A 20,552-nucleotide genomic window follows, 5' to 3' on the forward strand; every position below is an offset into this window, starting at 1 on the left:
ACAACTGCTTGTGTTTAAGGATTTCCAATTTTAGTTTTTTGCTCAATCAAATAAATTTTTGTAATAGCATTCCTTGCTATTTCCTAGTAAGATACTGTATTCAATATTCTCTATGTGAAACAGACATTTATAGTAATACCAAGACTCATTATTAAAAACCTTATGTTAACAGCTGATTGTGGGGGGTTGATTAGGTTTTCTTTGCATCTAGGTTAGCAGTGCAGTCTTTAATAATGCATCATATTTTATACTGATATGTTTTAATGTGGGCGGCACGGTGGTGCAGTGGTTAGCACTGTCGCCTCATAGCAAGAGGGTTCCAGGTTCGAATGGCCCTTCTCTGGGCCCTTCTATGTGGAGTTTGCATGTTCTCCCTGTGCCTGCGTGGGTTTTCTCCGGGTTCTCCGGCTTCCTCCCACAATACCAAAAACATGCACATTAGGTTAATGGGCTACTCTACATTGCCTCTAGGTGTGAGTGTGAGAGTGTGTGGTTGTTTGTCTTTGTGTGTCAGCCCTGCGATTGACTGGCGACCAGTCCAGGGTGAACCCGTAGTCAGCTGGGATAGGCTCCAGCCCCCCCGCGACCCTGACGGATAAGCGGTATAGAAAATGGATGGATGGAGGTTTTAATGTAAAATCTTAATCTGTGAAGACACTAGTAACTGCAGCTGTCAAATAAATGTGATGGATGCACAAAGTACAGTAATTCTCTCTGATATACAGTGGAGCATACAATAGAAACTCCCAAGGTAAGTCCAAGCACTTTATATTAAAAAGAGAAACTAAAGGAATGTGTGTGTGTCCATGTGTTGTTTGTTTGGGGATTTAGGGCTCCCTTCAGGGGTGGAACCTGGTCACTATGCCCCGACACAAATCCTTTTGCTCCAAATAGACATATTTCCCAGGAGTCCCAGCACAGTCACGATCCATCCAAGCTCTGTCTACTGCTTAGTACTCTGAATAGCAGTAACAACTTATCGCTGATTATTCACACCCGGCCACTGTGGCAATATCACCACGGTGTCAAGTTTGCAGTTCCTCTTTACAGTTGCTCTGAGCCTCAGCTCTATCCTAGTGCTATTCAGCACAGCAATGGGAGAAGTTTTCCACCACAGCGGCAGCCCCCGAGGGAGCACAGAAAAGTGTGGAGTGGGCTCTTTCAATAATTTCAGTCCGAGACCCCACCATGCTTCATCAGAGCCTGAGGAGCAGATATGGTCCGAATTGTGAATCCACCCACACTGCATGTCACTCTCTATAACACTGCGAGCATGGTATCTACGCTGACAACGTGTACATGTGCACACACACCTACACATTGCAGACAAACTGTTTCACACATATACTGTCCAGCCAAAATGGAAAATTCTACACAAAAAGATGAAGGTGATTACAGAATCAGTATACTGTGGATAACAAGAGGCATTAGATATTCCTACATTCCCTTTGCACTTATTTCAGAGTCACATTCCTGCTGTAATTAGCTATTATCTTGTCTCGATGTTGCATCAAAGTTTTGAGCCTGAGTGGGAGCTTGGCATGTTGGCACGCTCTTTGTCTGCCTCCTGATAGAGCACTTTCCACTCCGCTGAATTACCCACTCCATGATGACTCGATGCAGCAGAGCAAAAAATGATGCTCCCCAGACTCCCGTGTATTCAGATTCTTTCAAATGGATTCCTCAGGCCCCCCTCGTGCTGCACAGCCGAGCAACAGCAGGAATGTCGCCTGTTATGGATCAAGGCTCTTTGATATCCAGCTGATAAGAAAATATTAACTGCGACTACATTTTTTAAAGAATTTGACAGTGTATGTATCTGTGTGTACGTACATACAGTATATGCACAGGTGCGGTAAAACACAACGTGCAGCAAACTTGTAATTTACTGCAAAACGCTCGATAGACAACCAACATGCTCATTTCACTAAAATGCTAAAATGTGCACTTGCTGGCATTGTTTGATCCTCATTTAGTCTCTGTTATGAAAATATGTGTGGTTGTGCATCACTGAAAAGAATTACCAGTTAACTGTACTGAGAAATGAAATTGCAAACTGAATAAAGTGAAAGATTTTAATTTAGATTACTTTAATTTCCATGCAAAACTATTTCGCTGTGCTTGTCCAAAGCACAGAATTATTTATAAACTGTTTCAGTTCCGTTGTGTTGTCACTCTCCCCCCGTATATGTCATTGATTGGTTTGACCCATAGCCTGTGTCCCCTCCTATCAACACTTTAATACTCTGGGTGGGCAGTCAGGGAGATGGTGACCACACATCCCCTGACCTGTGAACTTGTGTTGACAATTCAGCTGCCTCAAGTTGCAAGGGACGCCCAGGCGTGTCTTTGTTGGCATGGTGATGACATGTGAATATCACAGGAATATATTGGAAGGCTGCTTCCACTTCTGTATTGACATTCTCTCCACAAGAAAATAGGAAATGACAGACACTGAGCAAAACATGCCAATATTGCTCTGCTATTCCCACTTATGTAAAGTTACAATGTGGAAAAACACATTAGTTATAGTTATTACACTGTATATTTTGATAACTAATGCCAATCATTCTGTACCACGCGACCTTACCACAGCAATAGACAATCAGTACAATCTACAGTCTGTGTGAAGGACATTATCTATGTGTTTCAATGTCAACCTGTCATCTCCTGTCTCTTTCCTCACATGAGTGATGCAAAGCAAAGCAAGAACATCTTAAAATAATGCTTCAAAAATAAACCAGCCCTGGGATAGTCAAGTGGTAAATTCCACATCACTGGCCAAGGACGGAATCCTAACGCGTTTTGTCCTGTCTTAGCCTGTCTGTTCTGAAGGTGGCACTAGTGAAAAGCTCCTGAAAAAAGGGCCAAAAATGACAGGGATGACCCTCTGGGGAATATGAATGTGCACACAATTTTTTTATGGCTATGTGCTAGTCAGATTTTTTTGTGTAAATGTGGAAATTTTCAGCTGATGGTGGCCTCATGAATAACAAAATTCTACATCCATCTGTGGAAATGTCTTGCCCTGGTCATAAGTTTTGGCCACACAGAGGGACAGACAACCAACACTGTCCTGAGCAGCGGGAAAAAAATGATAAAGGTCAGCTGACACACCTCTTGCTTTAGGGAAAATGAATGAAATGCCACAGTGAAATCATTTGCCACTCTGTGACCATTGCATCCCCAGGCACAGTACTGCTAAGATTTGGCTCCACATAAATTCCCTTTCCCAGGGATGGCTAAAACTAAAGCTCCTTAAATGCAGAGATAGGCTGCAGAGGCAAAGAATCTTTACTAGCCGGATTATCTCTCTTGTAGCAGCCTGCTCTACAAATGCTTTTCTATCTGGTAAACCATGTAGCTCTAAATTCAATTAGGACCACATAAACATTTTCATGTGTGGTAAGTGAGCTGTGAAAGGGCAGCAAACAGGCTCAGGCTGCAGCTGGGAGAGACAAGCAGGGCCTGATCTACTTGTGAGGAACAGAGGAGGGAACAGATTTGAGATGCTGCAGGAGATGCGCTGTAATATTTAGCATGCACTGAGCTTGCTGCTTTGTGAGAGTCCAAGTCCGTGGTATCACCCAGCCAATGTCTGCTGCTGTCATGTTTCCATCCATCTGACTCTGTAAGGCTTCCACCTGCCTTCTCTCATCACACACAAACACATAGACAGACACACACTGAGTAAATTCCATATCTGTTCATTTTAATCACAGTCTCAGAATCTTAGCGTGACATTTGTCCAGTGACATTCATCCAGCCACGTATACAGCATCTTTTTGTTTAAAGTATGTGCACTGTAGCCGCACAGGGCACAACGTGGCTACAGCTCTAAAATAAGAGTAATGAATAATCGGTGGTTTCCCCCTCTCGCTCTACTCTTTCCTCTGTCCTGCTGTCCTGCAGTTCATATTGCATTTCATTATTCTTTAGGCTACCCACTCCCTCTAGTGATGGACAAAGGCACTGCCTCAGGAGCAGCCGACAGGCAGGCAGGCGGCAAATGTGGCACCATGGCAATGACAGCAAGAGTCACCCTCCTTACTACTGGCTGGATGTTGTGCCAGGCTGCTGGTGGGAAACACAGCAGTGGACTGAGAGGAAAACAGTGAAAAAAAAATGACCGACCGAGTACAAGTGTTGAGCTTTTGTTTTTTTTTTAGGAAATGTGCTAGGGTAAAGTGCTGAGAGACACACATACATGAAAATCAAACAAGAACAATTGGAGGACAAACCCAAATACACACACAGACACAAACAAACACACTTGATTAAACTGCTCTCCACTGTGAAAAAGCATGTTCATTTGTATTTAAGTGGTGTGACGTGATAATTACCTGGGCTGGGTTTCTTCAGAGCTGCATGCTACTCTGTGGGTTCCCAACAAGGCCTAGTTTCTCTTGGTCCCCACTCCCCTCATCCATCTCACTCGTCTGGATGATGTAGAGATACCTTCACTTGTGGCCCTACCTCAGTGAATGTTAATAATCATACACAGCCTCCACTTTCCTATCTGCATTCCCAGTACTTATCAATGGGATATCATCCTCCAAAGATAAACACTGTGAGAAAGAAAAAAAAAAAAAAACAGGTCTGTTTCTACCTTTTCAGTAATTATTTCAGACTGTGTCCATGTCTTCAGAAGAGAGAGGATTAGCCCACTTAGAATCAAGCTGAATGTATAGATACATAATGAGCATAATAGCTCACTCCAAAGCTACATCCGCAGAACAAATTACAAGGTGAGTCAGAATTCAAGGCACTGAACCGAATAGAATTCATTAAATAAAGTTGCTACAAAGCACTCTCCATGCAACAAATCATTGCTTCAATTTGAGTGGTTCCATTTAAATTCCATTATGTCTTTACACTGACATGTTTAAAATCAGATAGGGACTGGAATGAGATCTATCCGCTTCAAGATAATTGATACCGTCAGAGTCTGGGCAGACCACACACTGAAAATGGGACACAATTCATAATTCATAGCATTTTATATAACTGACTCACTTTTGAAGATTACACAATAACATACTCATTGTTAAAGAGAGACCCGTGGTCATCCCAGACCACAGAGATATTGTTGTATTGATGTCCAAGACATAATTAACAGACACATTGAATTGCTTCTATGTCTTTTGTCCAAATCATGCTAAGTAGTTATAATATTAGATTACCACTGTGTGGATTTATTTTTATATCCAGGTATTTCCAGAGTAAAGATGATCTCACTGATGTTGCCATTTTGCAGGTTTTGTCCACTTTTTCTGTCATGTTTCTGTTCATCTCCCAGATGAAAAGGTCAAGCTCTGGGATAATGTGTGATAATTAAAAGGGCTTTGGCATATGGCTACCATCACCAACATGCTGTGTGAGTCAATGGGAGACATTTGTGCTGTGTGAGAAAAGATATTAAGATGAAATTCCATTGTGGATGGGAATGCCAGTCCAAATATAACAAGATTCAGTCAGCAAGCAGCAAAAAAGATAATTCAGCCCCTACAATATACCTGGTGAAAGATGTCTAAGTGTTAGCTAACAGTTACATGCTTACACTCCCAGCAGACATTACCATTTGGCATCAGGAGGTTTTTAGCCGCCTGACAGTATGCATCAGTAAGTCACTTTAGTTTTAACTCTATTTTGGTTTCCTCCATCTCTGAGGGCAATATTTATAGCTTGCCAAATGTTCAGTTGTCTTTGTTATCCATCTTTGACATAAGTTTGTGTTAGAGTTGTGAGAAGGGACCATACAGTGAAAGAGTAGGCTGTAAATCAAAACTGCCCTAAAAGAAACTAAAAAGCTCTGTACAGACCTAGCTAATATTATTTTAGCCCTACAACTGACACCTATCACATTCGATTCATTTTTAAGGTCTAAAATATTAATAAACGTAGGCTTGTTCTTAAACTGCATGGAAATACAGTTGCCAAAAAAAGTCTAACTGTGGCTGAACTCTTTTATTTTCACTGTGGCCTGAAGCCATATGACACACCAGGAAAGATACTGAGCACCATTGATTGTAAAGGCCCACTATCAGTCTCTCTGTGACAGGACTGGGGCACCACAGTGGCTACCTTCGCTGAGAATTATTGGGATTTTGAAGGTTTAAGCTTCTACTCTGGGACAAGAAAAATACTAGGAGGTGCCAGGTTCAGGATGACTAACTACACAAACTTTTGTTCAACACAAGACACAGCAAAATAAGTGAATATTCAAGAAGCTGTCTTCATTACAACTACTGCAAAAAAAAAAAGGTGATAAAATTCTACATTAAAAAAGAACAGGCCCTCACTGATGCTACCTTTTATGTGCTGCTCTCAGCACGACAAGCCACACTGCAGAAAATCACTGTGCTGTTGACGCAGGCAAAAAAGGGCTCGCTAGCTGGAGCACGTAAAAAGTGTCAGACTAAGGGTGTTTATTTAGTTACACGCCTGTTACCACTCATTACTCAACATTACTGCTTGTATTCAGTACTACCTCGATTTGAGACGCCATGAATAAAGTACAGGAACAGAAAAAGTGGGAAAACGGGCGATGGAGGTGGAAGTGGGGCCACTTGTGCAATGTCTTTATTACAGCAGCAAGAAAAAGACAGATTATTGAGCTGTCAGGGTTAATGTAAAGCAGAGACTTTCTTTTTCATTATGGGTTTGCTGTATATGATTATATATCCATCTGCAGCATGTTTTTCCTGCAGTGTTGTATTTCTGCTTTTATTTGATGGAAACAAATTACCCACTGGGGAAATGAATACGAACTGAACTTTTTGAGCTCAAGCTCTGATGCTTGCTTTGTATTTTAAATAAGACAAAGCTGACAACTCCTAATTTATTGTGCTTCATTAGGTTTTTATGTGTTAGAGGCAGCTCCCATCCATTAGCGGGAACGCACATTATGTGTGTATGTTTTTGAATACACACATACAGCACGCACAGACAAGCGCATACGTATATCCGCCACACTTATGCACAAAAACACGCACATCTACACATCTTAACTATTGATCATCTAAAAATGTGACAACCTGGCAGCAAACAAGAGCAATGCACATGGACAAATGCAATCGTCTCTCCTCCCTATACACTGAGAACAGACAGAAAGCAACAGCCTCATTCCTCTGTGTATTAGATAAACAAACCAGATTACAGGTGGCAACAGCTTGTTGTCTGTTGGATCATGATGCCAACTCTCAAAGATTACTGAAAATAATCATCAGATGAATAACATACCAAATGACATTTGACAGATATTTTGCCTAAGTGACCAGAAAATTAGAAACCAGCGTGATGCAAATCAGACCAAGTACTGCTGTAGAAGCAAAATCACTAAGTGTATTCAACTGAGCGAGAGAGCCTAAATAAATTTGTAAATTCACATATATTTTTGCCTATATATATTTATAAATTTGACACATTCATTATCAAGAGAGAAAGTATGTTATTTCTTCTTTCAATGTTACATAGTTTCCCCTTTAAAGTTGAGAACGACCTTGGCCACTTGACCATGTTGCCAGTTCAGATTAATTTTTAATTGTCACTGAGATCATGTCAGAGATATGATTACTTTCCTGAGCTTGACATAATATTAGAAACACCTTTCATCATACTGCAGTCTAATACCATCACCATAGTACAGCCTCAAAGTGCACCACCGAAATGTGTCAGCATAGGAGTTAAAATGGCAATAGGCAACTTTTGCGCTTTGACGTGTCATTATTACAGTAAATGTTGATTGAACAATGAAACAACAACAAAATAATCACCCCAGCAGCGCTTAGATGGATTATGAACTTATGAAACTCACTTTCACTATGCAGCTCTGTCTGCCACTGGGCATGAAAAGCCCCAGGAAAATGAAGGCCAACTGGTGATCCAGTCCTGCTAGGCACGTCTCCATTAGAAACTAAACGGATGAATAAGCTCAAACTTTTGTCCTAAGTTGTTGGTAGTTGCTACTCTGAGGAAACAGGACAATCCATAATAACAACAAGACCACCTGGAAACTCTGTGAGGAGGAAGTGGCATGTCTTAACAAGAAGAGACATTTTGAATAAGGTAGTATTAGGTACATTGTACTACATTATAGACCTACCTACATACCTTTTTAACAGGGCCTCAGTGGGAAGACTTGCACCGTTAGAGTCACCTCAGTTTAGTGGCTAACAAAAGGGATCGTTAGCAATACCTTTTCCTTGGTTTGTAGTTCAAAGTTTCAAAGGCAGTATTATGTGAAACCACTGTGCTTTCTGTTCCAGTGGAAGCTCAACCCTCGCTGAAAACACCTATAAAAGACCACGAGGATTAATAATTCATTCATATCCATGACCACTCTACTTTCCTTTATAAGACGTGCTTACATTAGTACCATAACCGTCAAGCAGTTCAAACAACTGTTACAGCATCATTAAAATTTTAAAGGCAGCTCAGCATGAAGGCTTGGGTAAATAAGAGACAATTACTGTGTTTGATCGAAATGTAATGCGGTCCCCTTCCAAAAGAAGTAAGTGCAAACCATAGAGGGGGAGGGAAATGACTTGTAGTCGGTTGAGCAATGATTTATTTAAAGGGCACTTTTCAAGCTGAGTTCCACGCGATACTGTGGACAGTCAAAAGTTCAGTCACGTATGGAGGCTGCTTAAGCATTTTGTGCAGCTTGAGAGGGGTATTAACAGGAAATAGAAGTCCAGAATCATGTGCATCTGTCACCTGGCACCATCAATGAAAGATGCTTGCACAATCTGACTGGTAATGGGGGAATGTTTAAGCAGGTTATTACCATTAAAATCCAAATAGAAATAAAAGAGCAGACCTGATTGTAAAGTTAATGCAGCGTGGACCCATTTTACAGCCACTTTCAATCTCTCATAGATAAACCAGTAGATCACTTTAATTAGACAATGTGTTAATTGACTGCAGGTCCTGGGGTGTGATGTGTCAACATTAGTCTCCATCAATGACAACCTCCTCCAGGCACGACACCACTCACTCCGACCGAGAGTGCGACGTGACACTGAGAATGATTGAGGGCGTGTGTGTGTTCATGTTTGTCTATGTGTGTCCATTATCTTATTTATTTATTTTTTTACATGACCACGTGTGTCCACGCATGCAGCGTTGTGTTTACCCCTTTGCATGCAAACAAGCAACCATGTCGCTGGATGCCTACGATTTTGTGTATGTGTGACCCAGTGAAGTCATATCAATGCGTAGGAGGGACAGTGCCTGCTGAGGGAGGACAGAGAGAGAGAGAGAGAGAGAGAGACGAAGCGAATACAGGGCGAGGCAGAGAAAGAAACACAGCATGCAGTCTATCGCTTCACTGTGGTCTGACATTATTACGTGCTCATCGCCTGGCCACTCTCCACGGCTTGCCTGTGTTTGGAAATGGCAAGTCACATCAACATTACAAGGTATCGCACTTGGCTTAGAAAAAAAAAAGTGGATAAGGTCAAGATGCACTGTGCCTCTGGGACTTGGAAGATTCAGACTCGAAGCTCAATATTCCTCAAGTCAATCCATAGGTGTTCAAACTGCGCACGGTAAGAGGAAGGCAAGGGAAAGAGACACGCTGCTAGGTGGTAAACTGCATTCTCTGGGCACCCCAGATAAAGAAAAGGCATTTAATAGAATAGAAATTAAACTAAATTAAATCCGACACTGGGGTGTACCACTGTAATTAACACACATATACTTACACATGCACACTTCTCTCAACCTCACACTCTTTCCCTCACACGGATAATGTCAGCACCCTTGTGCTGCCGAATGGGATCAGTGGCCAAGCGTATGATTATACTCAACTCTCTGAAGTCGTAGCGAGGTGGCTTCCATCAGTGCCTCAGCCAAACGTGGCAATCATACAGGAAACATAATGAGGCCATTAAGTTTGGCAAACGCAGCCTTAAAGCGTCTTGTCCGACTGGCTGGATTTCTACTATGCACATGCTCATAGCTTCAAAGCTTTTAGTGGTTTGATGTGATCTGAGATCCGTGGCGTGCTGCAGCAGCAGGTGCAGTGCATCCTGATTGGATGGTTTCCTGAATGGCTTCCTTAATGTGGTAGCATTTCTGTGCTGAGCACTGTAAAGAGCTTTAATATTATGTGACATGGTTAAGTGCATCTGATGACCTTTAACAGAAGTTATAAAACTGGTTTGAAACTGTGCTGACCTAGTTAACACTGGGAAAAGGGAAGAGCTGGATTTGTTATATTTCAGACTTAACTATATATTTTTGGTGATATTTCAAAGTTAACTGTGTGTGCTATTTTCTGAGTGCTCAAACATGTGCAATATTGCTCTGTCTATTCATTTGTATAATGCTTATTTGCTTTATTTTGCCTCTGTATTATTTGTTCTGTTCTTGTGTTCCATAAACCTATGTGTCTTTCTATATCTGTCTATCTAAGGCATCCAAAAATGAAATATGACCAACCAAACATTGTGCCACGCATCCAACACATGACATTTGAAAGCTTAGGCATGAAGTGCAAGCATTAGGTGACGTAACATGCTTTTAAAACCACACTGCATGGCATCAAGAGGTCAAGCGAGAGCCTCAGCCCAAGGCCCACTGTTCAGTAACTGCAGCCAAGAGTTTTGCTCTGGGGGCCAGTCAAGACCCAGTCTCAATTCATGTTCTGTGGCCAATGGCACATGGCTTCTTGCCACGATATCATACTTTCAATGCCAACCCCCCCCCCCCCCAAAAAAAAAACAAAACAACAACAACAAAAAAACAAGGTATGGGAAGCAACTTTGTAGACACTAATTACAGGAGGGGGAGTAAGAAGGAGAGATCAGGGATAAGGCAGACAAGGCCCGCTGAAAGGGCTACATTATTTATGATATTCTCGTTTTACTCTCGTCTTTCTTCCTCCAGAGCAGAGAGCCACCAGGGTAGCGGGAGAGAGATGGAAAGAAACAACTTTATAATGTATTACCATCAGTAATTTAGGCCGAGGGGGGAGATGGGTTGATGGAAAGTGAGTGGGAACAAGACCTGCCTCTACATCCTAAATCATGTCCCTCACTGCAGAGACCCTGGTTGGAAATGCTGCACAAGGCTGTGTGCTTACTGGTGGGTCTCTGGGCTTGTTTTACACTATGGATGGTGAATATAATGACCATAACATGCAAATAGCAGCCAATCAGGTTGATAAAGCACTTGTTTCAAAAGAATCCTGCAAAAATTAGTATTGTCTTTATCTAGTCTTCACCGTCAAATCCCTTATACATGCATAAAAGACGTGTTTTTGCTGCATGACATTTTTGCTTTCAAATACGATTCAGGCTGCATGTGTTTCTCCAGTTCTCAAGAGGTATTTGGGAATTTCAAACACACACACACAAAGCACATGGCTCTATTGATGACTTGCCTGATTTGACTGACCCGTCTCTGCATGAATTCCAAAGACTTTAAAGACCACTCAAGTCGAGCCTATACTCACACCATCTTACGTTAATTTTCCCTCAAAGCTGGCAATGCAGGACAGATGAAGGGACATCAAAGACAGCGCCATGTGCTACAGCACATGAAAAAAAACATCTAGGCGTGAAAATAAAGTGTTGATCAGCCGAAAAGCTGATGTCCTGTCCTGAGCTATCGACTAAATATGCTGATATCTATAGTCACACTTCCCTTATTCATTGTGATTATGCTGTTGAAAATCTCAAGGTTCCCTTAGAAGACATGAATGTTTTAAGACCACATTATAAGAGGCACTGCTATCCATTTTGTATTCAAGCTGTCAGTCACAATGCCAATATGCTCATGTCTGCTGAAGGTGGGGGGATTACACAACCTCAAAGACACTTCAGGAAAGAACTTGTCACTTCGTTGTAGGAATGCTTCACCAGAATCATACCCATGAATATAATAAATGACAGTTAGTCTAAACATTTCTACCTCTACATTCTCAGTTAATGTCTACCGTTAAGGCTTGGGCAGAACCTGCGCAAGCCTGAGGCACAGACATGAAGACACATACAACAACAGACAAAGAGAAAGAGGCTGGCGCAGAGACGGCAAGTTGGACAGGTGCACGGAGACACTGAGAGTGCATTAGCCTTGTGTACATGCCTCAAAGGACACAGCATCCCCCCAGGGAAACCACAGCCACATCAAGTCTCCCAGAGGCAGTGGCAGAACAAGACACAGCCGACCAATCTGGCTGAAATAAGACTGAGAGAAAATCCCAACAAACAGTGTGCCAGTCAGCCTGCTGGATTCATTTACATTTATGTTTTAGTCCAGGCGAATGAAATGGTTGAGCAGGAAGGAGTTTGATATCTTGCCTAAATGTAAGTGGAAGAGAGCACCCCCGTCCAATAAGTCTGTCAGTAACTCAAGATGCATAATTTTCTACCAAAATGAAATGTGAAATGTTAGCTCTTTGGCCACTGTTTGGTTTGGTTTGAGAAAAAAACTACTTGGCTAACTGCTTCTGGTTAAAAAGCGGTTTGTCAAGGTTAGGGAAAGATCGTAGCATTGGTGTCAAGAAACAAACGACATGAACAATAGCCTCTGATGTCAAAGTCAGACGAAAGAGACTATTTAGTACTTGGTTAAGATTATACCACGGTGTGGCCATGGTTAAAAAAAATAATAATTGGCCAAGGTTAGAGAAAGATTGTGCTCAAAATGAAAAGAAACCCTGATTAGCAGATGGGACAATTTTTTATGATCGCCAAAAACCAAGTAGCCTTCTCTGGAGACTCTGAGTCTGATGTCTGATTTCAGGTTTATTTGATTAGACAACCGTCATGCTTATGGTTAAAAAACTAGTGGGTCATGGATATGTGATGATCATTGTCAAAAACTTCATGATACCCTTTGGGAAAACATGGTGTTCTTGGCTTAAACGAAACCTAACAATGTTATTAAAGTCACACTTCAGAGGTCATGATTTGGTTTAGGCTGACAGATTGTGGTCAGCGTTAGAAGAAACCAATGTTGATTGTTGATTGGGTGGAAATACTGGCTCCTTCTGAAGAGATTACACTGTCATGCTGGATTTGCATTGTTCCATTCATGTTCAACAAGAGGTCAAAACTTGTCAGGACAACCTAACCATTGGATGTGAAAAAGTTTTTGGGGTTTTTTTTGTTGTTGTTGTTTGAAACAGGGACCATTGAGATAAACATAAGTTTACCACACAACAGATGTGCCCCTCTGGAATAGAACCAGGGGTATTTTATGGTATAGGTCTTACCAGAGGATCTACAGAACGCCTCCAGTGGTTTGAAGGGTCCCTGAAGTAGAGTCAGGTGAAAAATGAAGGATCCCACAAAGGGTGATGAATATACATTCAAGATTAAAGTGATGGAAACAAGCTGGCCATTCATCCAACCAGCTGGTCATCCCATTAGCCAGCCACTCACTCTTACTCTAACTTAACTACTGCTGCAGTTAAGTTAGAGGACTTCAAGCTCAATCTCTTTGTCCTTCCACTCCATTCATCACCAGAACAAGCACCAATGGCCAATGAAGATTAAGTAGCAGATAGCCTCTCTTGAGGATGCGCTCGAGGCCAGGCCTGATTTCCCTTCTTTCTGCCACAAAGGAAGGGGACACTTTAAAATAGAAGCCTCAGTCTTCAAGATAATTATTAAAGATTTAAAGCTCAGGGCAGCAGCATTCAATAACCTCGTCACCCTCTCCATCCAGCACACACTCGTGTGGTCCTGCATGCACATGTATGCACACACACACACACACACATCCTCCTTTTCAGTGCCTCAGTCTTCACTGCGGGTTAAAAAACAAGTGCATGCACCATGTCATAATCAGTTCAGACAAGACTGAATATGTGGGATTTTTTTTTTTCAAATGGAATAAAGAGAGAGAAGCAGCCACAACAACAAATTAAGCTTGTGAAACCACTAATACAAGCCCATTGGCTGCCTGTGAGCTTACATGGTTGTGTAAATGACTTTGATTCATTTTATCTCATTATTCTCTTCATATGAGTGTCCTCTTGTGGAAGAGGATTTTTTTTTAATACAGTTCACAGAGAGAATGGAGCTGAATGTGGTTGGTGTCATTCTCTGTAGTACTGTCAGAACTATCTAGTGCTGATGTAAAGGTTTACACATGTTATGGCACCAGGTTGCCCTTGTCTTTGAGCTGCTTATGTTGACACTCACCGAACTGCATGTTGTACTTGTGTATCCAGAGAGTAAGGGAACTGATTATTATTAAGGTTCACTTATTATTAGCAATAATAACAAGTTAAATTTGTTGATTTATCCTAATGTCTCAAGTCTGAAATTGAGCATGTTCTTGAAGTGTTATTTTATTGGATCTTACAGTTCAGTGCGGAGTCCGTGCCAGCAGGCACCAATGATTCGAGAAGGCGCACATCTCCTGTTCAGTATTATTGTAGATGGGCGTAAGACCCAACCTACAAATCCTGAATGCCCCCATTTAGAAAGCATGTCATAATGCATCCAGGGCTGACACCTTTTCATTTACAAAGTGTTTTCACAAACACGGCATCATTGCTGGTTATCTTTTTTATTAAAAAAAAAATATCCTAAACAGTCAGTATTTCACTCTTTTCAGGTATTCAGCTCAGTGAATCCAAAAATTGGAAGGAAGCATGAGCAATCATGCAGAGGAGAAAATCATAATCTAAAGAATTTAAGGCCTTATTGGAGACCGAGCAATAATTTATGACTCCCTCCTTCCCCAATCAATTAGTTTGGATGAAAAACCTCACATCATTTGGGAGAAATGAATCATTCATTAGCATATCTCAAATTCGCTGCGAATAAATCATAAATATTTTTCCCGCTAAGGCTATAAATCCCGACAAATTAAATATTTAACTTATAAAGGCTTACAGACCATGCACAAAGATAGAGACGCGCGTAGACGTTAGGGTAATGTCACAAAACAGCACAACGGATTTTATAACACACAGGAGTTTCGTGCGTAATTGCTGTGTGAGTCAAAGGTCGCGTCCGAATACAATTCACAGTCACTGCACAAGTCTGGCATTTAGGGAACAGTGTGCGTCGGTGCGCATCTGTAGCTTCCAGTGCACCTGTTAACAGTGCCGCGACAGAGCACCGAGTCTCTGCTCTGTGCGTCACGGAGTTTGTTCATCCAGCGGCTCAAAATATCTCACTCTCGGGGAAGAGTTCGTGTACAACGTGGAGTAGTGAAAAGCGACAGAATGTGCAGAGGAACAACTGTAATTCATGGTTACTTACGCTGCTGTTTTGCCCTGACCAATAGACCACCGCGTGGTTATGCGCAGAGTCCCCAGTCAGAGAGAAAGTGCTGCTGGTGAGCTTGGGCTCATCCTGCCGGTTATTCCCTCTCCCTTCGTCCCTGTTCCATCTGAACTCGGACTTTCCCTGCCTGTGTCCATCTAACAGCGAGCCCCGATTCTCCTGAACGCCCGCATCCATGCCAGCCAGACCGGTCCACCCGTTCTCGCTGAACTCAGCAAACTCAGGACCGCTTCTTCTCGCTCTCGGGAGCGCAGTATCCTCATCCCTCTCGGGCTCCCCTTCCTTGTCACTGCCGCGGCGGTTTTCTTCACTGGACACTGTTGCATTTTCAATCGCATTAACTCCATCAAAAGTGACATCTTGAGGAAGCTGGGAGACATCCTCGACAGAAGCGCCTGTCTCATAATCGTCTGGAACCCCGAGTTCCCGAAACTCTATTAGGATGTTTTTTAGGGTGCCCGGTTCCTCTGTCGCTCGAGTGCGCATCCTCAACTGTAATTCCTCCAGATTAAGTTGAACTGGCGACGGGCAAGATGCGCAAGTTATCTCCGCCTTGGTAATTTGTAGGGTATGAGCGGCTATCATCAGCCAGATACCCAGCGATAAGTGCAAGCCTGGGCAGAAGCCAGCCCAAGTCTCCATCGCTGACAGAGATTTGGGGGGGATGAAGGACCGCTGGAGACCTTATCCGACACCTTAACTCCCTTTTCTCAGGTCGATGTGGAATAACTGACGCCTCGATTGTCCGTCTGGTTGTTTGAGGGGAGGGGGGACAAAAGTGCTCTTCAGCGAAACTGTTCACGTCCAAGGATCTTTGGTCGGGAAAGCCACCACACAGGAGGGAGGAGCTGTATCACAGCCAGCTGCCGAGTGTGCGCCCGGAAGAGACGGTTAGAGAGAGCGAGAGAGAGCGAGGGAGAGAGAGAGAGAGAGAGAGAGGAGCTGTCCGTGACACTGAACCTTCCACAAGTACTTTAGCTCTTCCCTGATATAAATATAAACAAATACATATATGAAATTACACCAACTAAATGACTGCACTTTTACATTATTATCTTACTGTTTTCTCAGCACTGCCACGTCAAATCTGGGGGGCTAAAACACTCTACAGAAGGCTCAATAGATGGATTAACACCTTTTTCACCAAGATATCACACATTAAAATATGGTCTATCTTAAATGAAGACTCTTTAAAATTATCATTATTATAATCATTATTTTATTTGACTATCTTTTGTCAATTCCAAACAACAACCAGAAGCCTCTCAGTTATATCAGCCTACATTCGTCACTCCTGTCAGTATGGCATGTCCCTAAACAGCATGCCAATCTCTCACTCTTGCACAAACTCAGCATAATGTGAAGAATGAAACAGAAGCAGCCTCCTTGCAGTGAGAAGACTCGGTCACTCTGATGGTATGGGAAAGAAAAAAAAAAAAAACGACGCTGGTGCACGAGGAGCCCTGAGGGGGCAGAACACTCACTGATGGATTGGGAAGAATTGGCAGGGAGTTGCACCACTCCTAGGGGGAAATGAAGCAGTGCCTAGAGGCATCCGAGAGAAAGGGGAGTGAGGGAGTGCTGGGATACAGTGCTGCAGCACTCGACGCATCAAGGAATGATAAAAGCAGGGAATGTGTGTGCATATGTGAGTGTGTGGGAAAGAGAGAGAGAAAGCTCGTTCTTATGTATAACTGTTGGTTTGAGTGTGTATGCCTCAGTGCAGCAGGTTACTCATTAGTAATCTACTATGTTGTGCCTGGGATTCAAAAACATTCCAAGCGTATCTACATGAAAAAGTTTTATAGGCTTTCAACTTAAGAGGCAGAGCAACCAGTGATACTGTCTTATATATGCCACAGTTAGCGATGAACATACAGTTAGTGATTAACCTACAGAGAATTATCACCCGAATCTGCAGCTCCCCTCAGCTCTGTGGAGCGTTTACGGCTCATTGTTTGGCTGTCTGGCCTGCAACAACTTCACTGGTTTCGTTCACTCTTAGCGCTCTTACAGAATCCTTCTCGGCTACAGCGGGCAGTTGTTTTGTCCTCTTTAAACACAGTTATTGACTGGTTGGTGAACGGGAGCGTTTATCAGCTAAAGAGCCAGATATTTCCCTCAGCTCCAGATTTTAGGTTTTACTCCATAACTGTTATCACTGCTATTGTGGGGCTAGTTTTTCTCAGAAGGAATAGCTGAACTGTGGTTGAATTGGTCTCAAAATAAGAGGTAGATGCAATTACAAGTACAGGGTAATACCACTCACATGTCTGCATGGTAAATATGAAGATGGAGCCAGCCACTGATTACCTAGCCTAGCATAGTGCTAAAGTTACTTGTCTGGTTCAAGGAAATAGACCTGTAGTCAAACCCTCATAAAATGATGAATTAACATTTTTAAACTACAGTTTTTGTATGGATTAAGCAAACAAGATATAATGTGTTAATTGATGATCTTCAAAGATGCTGGTAAGCAGGTTTGGTTACCTTTGGACAGAGTCAGGCAAAAGCTCATTTCCCCTCATATCAGTCTCACTTTTACAAATTTTATTGATTTTCATTATGTAAAGCTTGTGTTTAAATGTTGAAATGGACTTGCTCTTCTGTGAATACATCACAAGATTCCAGATCAACAGTATAGCAACCAGAGCCGCTTCAAGTGCTCACTACTCACTACCTGATCTCTTCACATTTGCTGCAAATTCATTCATTTTACGATACCTACTGAATTCTTGTCCAATTATTGGCACTAAAGCGAATAAGCATATTTCCTAAAATGTGAAACTACTCCTTTAATGTCTGATGTGCCTAAAAGCTTGGGAACGTCTCTACCCTCTCTGTCCTAAAAGGACAGTGACCGAGCAGGCCATCAACAAAGAAAAACTCTAAGCATCTCAGATCAACATCTGCCAAGACTGAATTATTTCAGAGAGGACCATGTAATGAGATTTTAATGAAAGTGAATGAAATTTTCCATCTCTTGTGATGCTGCCATTCATCAATTACCATAGCTTACTAATGAAGTGGAAATTATTAATCCATTTTAACGATAAATCAGATGGAATTTTTCAAATCAATCAACATCCAAGTAAGACGTATTTTGTACCTTGGAGGAGCACGGCCTGTCTCAGACACACCACACAAACGTATCTCACAGTGATATGATGCTGTCTATATGGACCGTGTGATCTGGTGCTTGGTGCTAACCCTGACCCTTTAACAGGGAAACCTTGAGCAAAACACTGAATTCCTCTCTGAACCAGGGCCGCTGGTCTGTAGCTGAACCTGCCCTCTGTCCTCCCTGCAGCGAGGCAGCAGAGAGACCTGTAAAAATCATTCTGTTACTTAAGAAACATATTTCTAATTTGAAGCACTTCTGCTGTGAATGCCTTATTTTATGATAAAGTTAATGTTGTTAATGTGGTGTTAATGGTTCTCCTTTTATTTCTGTAAATTAAGGTCTAAAAACTGCTTCAAAGTCTTCTTCCAAACTGCCATCAACATAAGAAATACTTAATTATTTCTTTACTTACTTATTGGAGATCTAAACGTCATGAAAATTAAATATACTGAGTCTAAAATTACTGGAATAAGCATAGGAAACATAAACATAGATGTGTTTTTGAATCATCAGAAATCATCAAAGCAAAAATCAGATCAAACACATGACAAGAAAGTTAGCTCACTTTCGCACATGCAGTTTGGGTTGTTTTGGTCCTTTTAGTTCTGTGTGTATGCATGTACGTCACATCTGCACGTTTCAGGTGCGAAGTGGCTTTGACAGTTGATGTCGGCCTCGTCATCAGTGCTACAGGGATCACCTTGGGGAAATCAAATTTCTTAGACTAACAACAAATCACGCAACACTTTACTGCATTTATCTGTATATTTATTCTCTCTGGAAACACGTAGCTCACAAAGACATGACTGATGATGAAACTGCAGCTCAACCTCATGTTACTAACTATGACAAACAGAAACAGGATGAAAGAGAGCAGTCCTGTTCTTCAGCATGGGGGAGCACGAGTGCAACAGACCGCTGTTTCATCACAGAAAACCTCCCACACTCAAGTGGTGATGCTCAAAAACGTGCTCATATGATCTTGCATAAATGCTGTATGTAGCGTGCATATTTAAACAGTTCTTAATTTTCTTCGACAGCTCATAATCAGCAGACAGATTGCTTACCCTTTCACATCAGAACCAAACTACATGCTCAAGTTTAATTTGAACCCCGCCAGAGAAGGTACCTGCTGGTCTTTTAGTGTGGACAAAGAGAAAGCCATTAGCGCTGCATGTTCCCACGTGGGAAAGTCAAATCCACTGACTGCTAGCTGGTCATGCCGCATTTTACAGGCAAGTGATAAAACAGCTGTCCCTCTGTACATTTCACTTATTTAAGTCACTTTTCAACATGTTAACATTTTAAGTCCTGCCTGTTCAGAGTACAGATGGAGAAGGAGGAGAGCAACCAGAGACCATTCATGGGCAAAGAAAGTTGTTACAATCACCACCTACATATTTGATAAACTGATCAAAATTCCAATCTTAGCTTACTTAATAACAACTGAACAAGTTCTATATGCTGAAGGTGGTCATGATGTATAGCTTAATAGCTTTAGCCCCAGATAAAGCTATTAAGTGAACCTTCAAATCAATTAACATATTTTGGAAACCTTTGGAGTTAAATTTTTCATCTTTTAAGACAGTAAATCTCTAGAATCAAAAGTTTCTGAAAAATGCACACTGCCGGAAGTTTCTCAAAATATCATTTCAACACTTACATTGTTCCCATCTTTTGAAGAATATTAGCATTTTAGTGCCATAAATCATCCCAGCTCTGAGAATGTCACTTGCTGTCTCACTCAATTATCTGGATGATAATTGATGTTATTGAGGTTTCTGGTGCCAGCTTGTGTTATTACTTAAATTAGTTTTCTTGGTAAACAGTAGCTCCCCGACAAACTCCCAAGCAGAACATGTCAGCCTAGTCAGCATGTAAAGTAAAAAAAAAAATGTCTCTGTTTCCAGCAAAACTAACAAAGTGCTTTGAAAGCCAATGACTCACTCAGCTGAGGTTCAGAGAGGTGCAAATCGAAGTCTGCTTCATCACAACTAAATGATGCTTAGCTGCTTTGAAGAACACTGGTTTATTACAGAGCACAATCTTATAAAATCAACATAAGTGTATGTAAGTGAGCTATTTCTGGTTCATTGTTCATTGGCCTTACTGGCTGCACGGGGGGTGGGGAGATGAAAATAATAATCTGTATGTAGGTGTGTTCATGGCTTCAC

General features: G+C 41.8%; 1 protein-coding gene across 1 annotated transcript in view; it reads right to left on the reverse strand.

Annotated features, from left to right (window-relative positions):
- Positions 1-16,099, reverse strand: part of sorcs3 (sortilin related VPS10 domain containing receptor 3) — a 187,809-nt gene extending 171,710 nt beyond the window's left edge. Inside the window, exon 1 of the mRNA XM_046401487.1 lies at positions 15,231-16,099. Coding sequence (XP_046257443.1) covers positions 15,231-15,896 — 666 coding nt within the window. The 5' untranslated portion in view covers positions 15,897-16,099. The remainder of the gene's footprint in view (positions 1-15,230) is intronic.
- Between the last annotated feature and the right edge of the window lie 4,453 nt (positions 16,100-20,552).

This window comes from Scatophagus argus, chromosome 2, assembly GCF_020382885.2.
Source record: "Scatophagus argus isolate fScaArg1 chromosome 2, fScaArg1.pri, whole genome shotgun sequence".
Lineage (NCBI taxonomy): Eukaryota > Metazoa > Chordata > Actinopteri > Scatophagidae > Scatophagus > Scatophagus argus.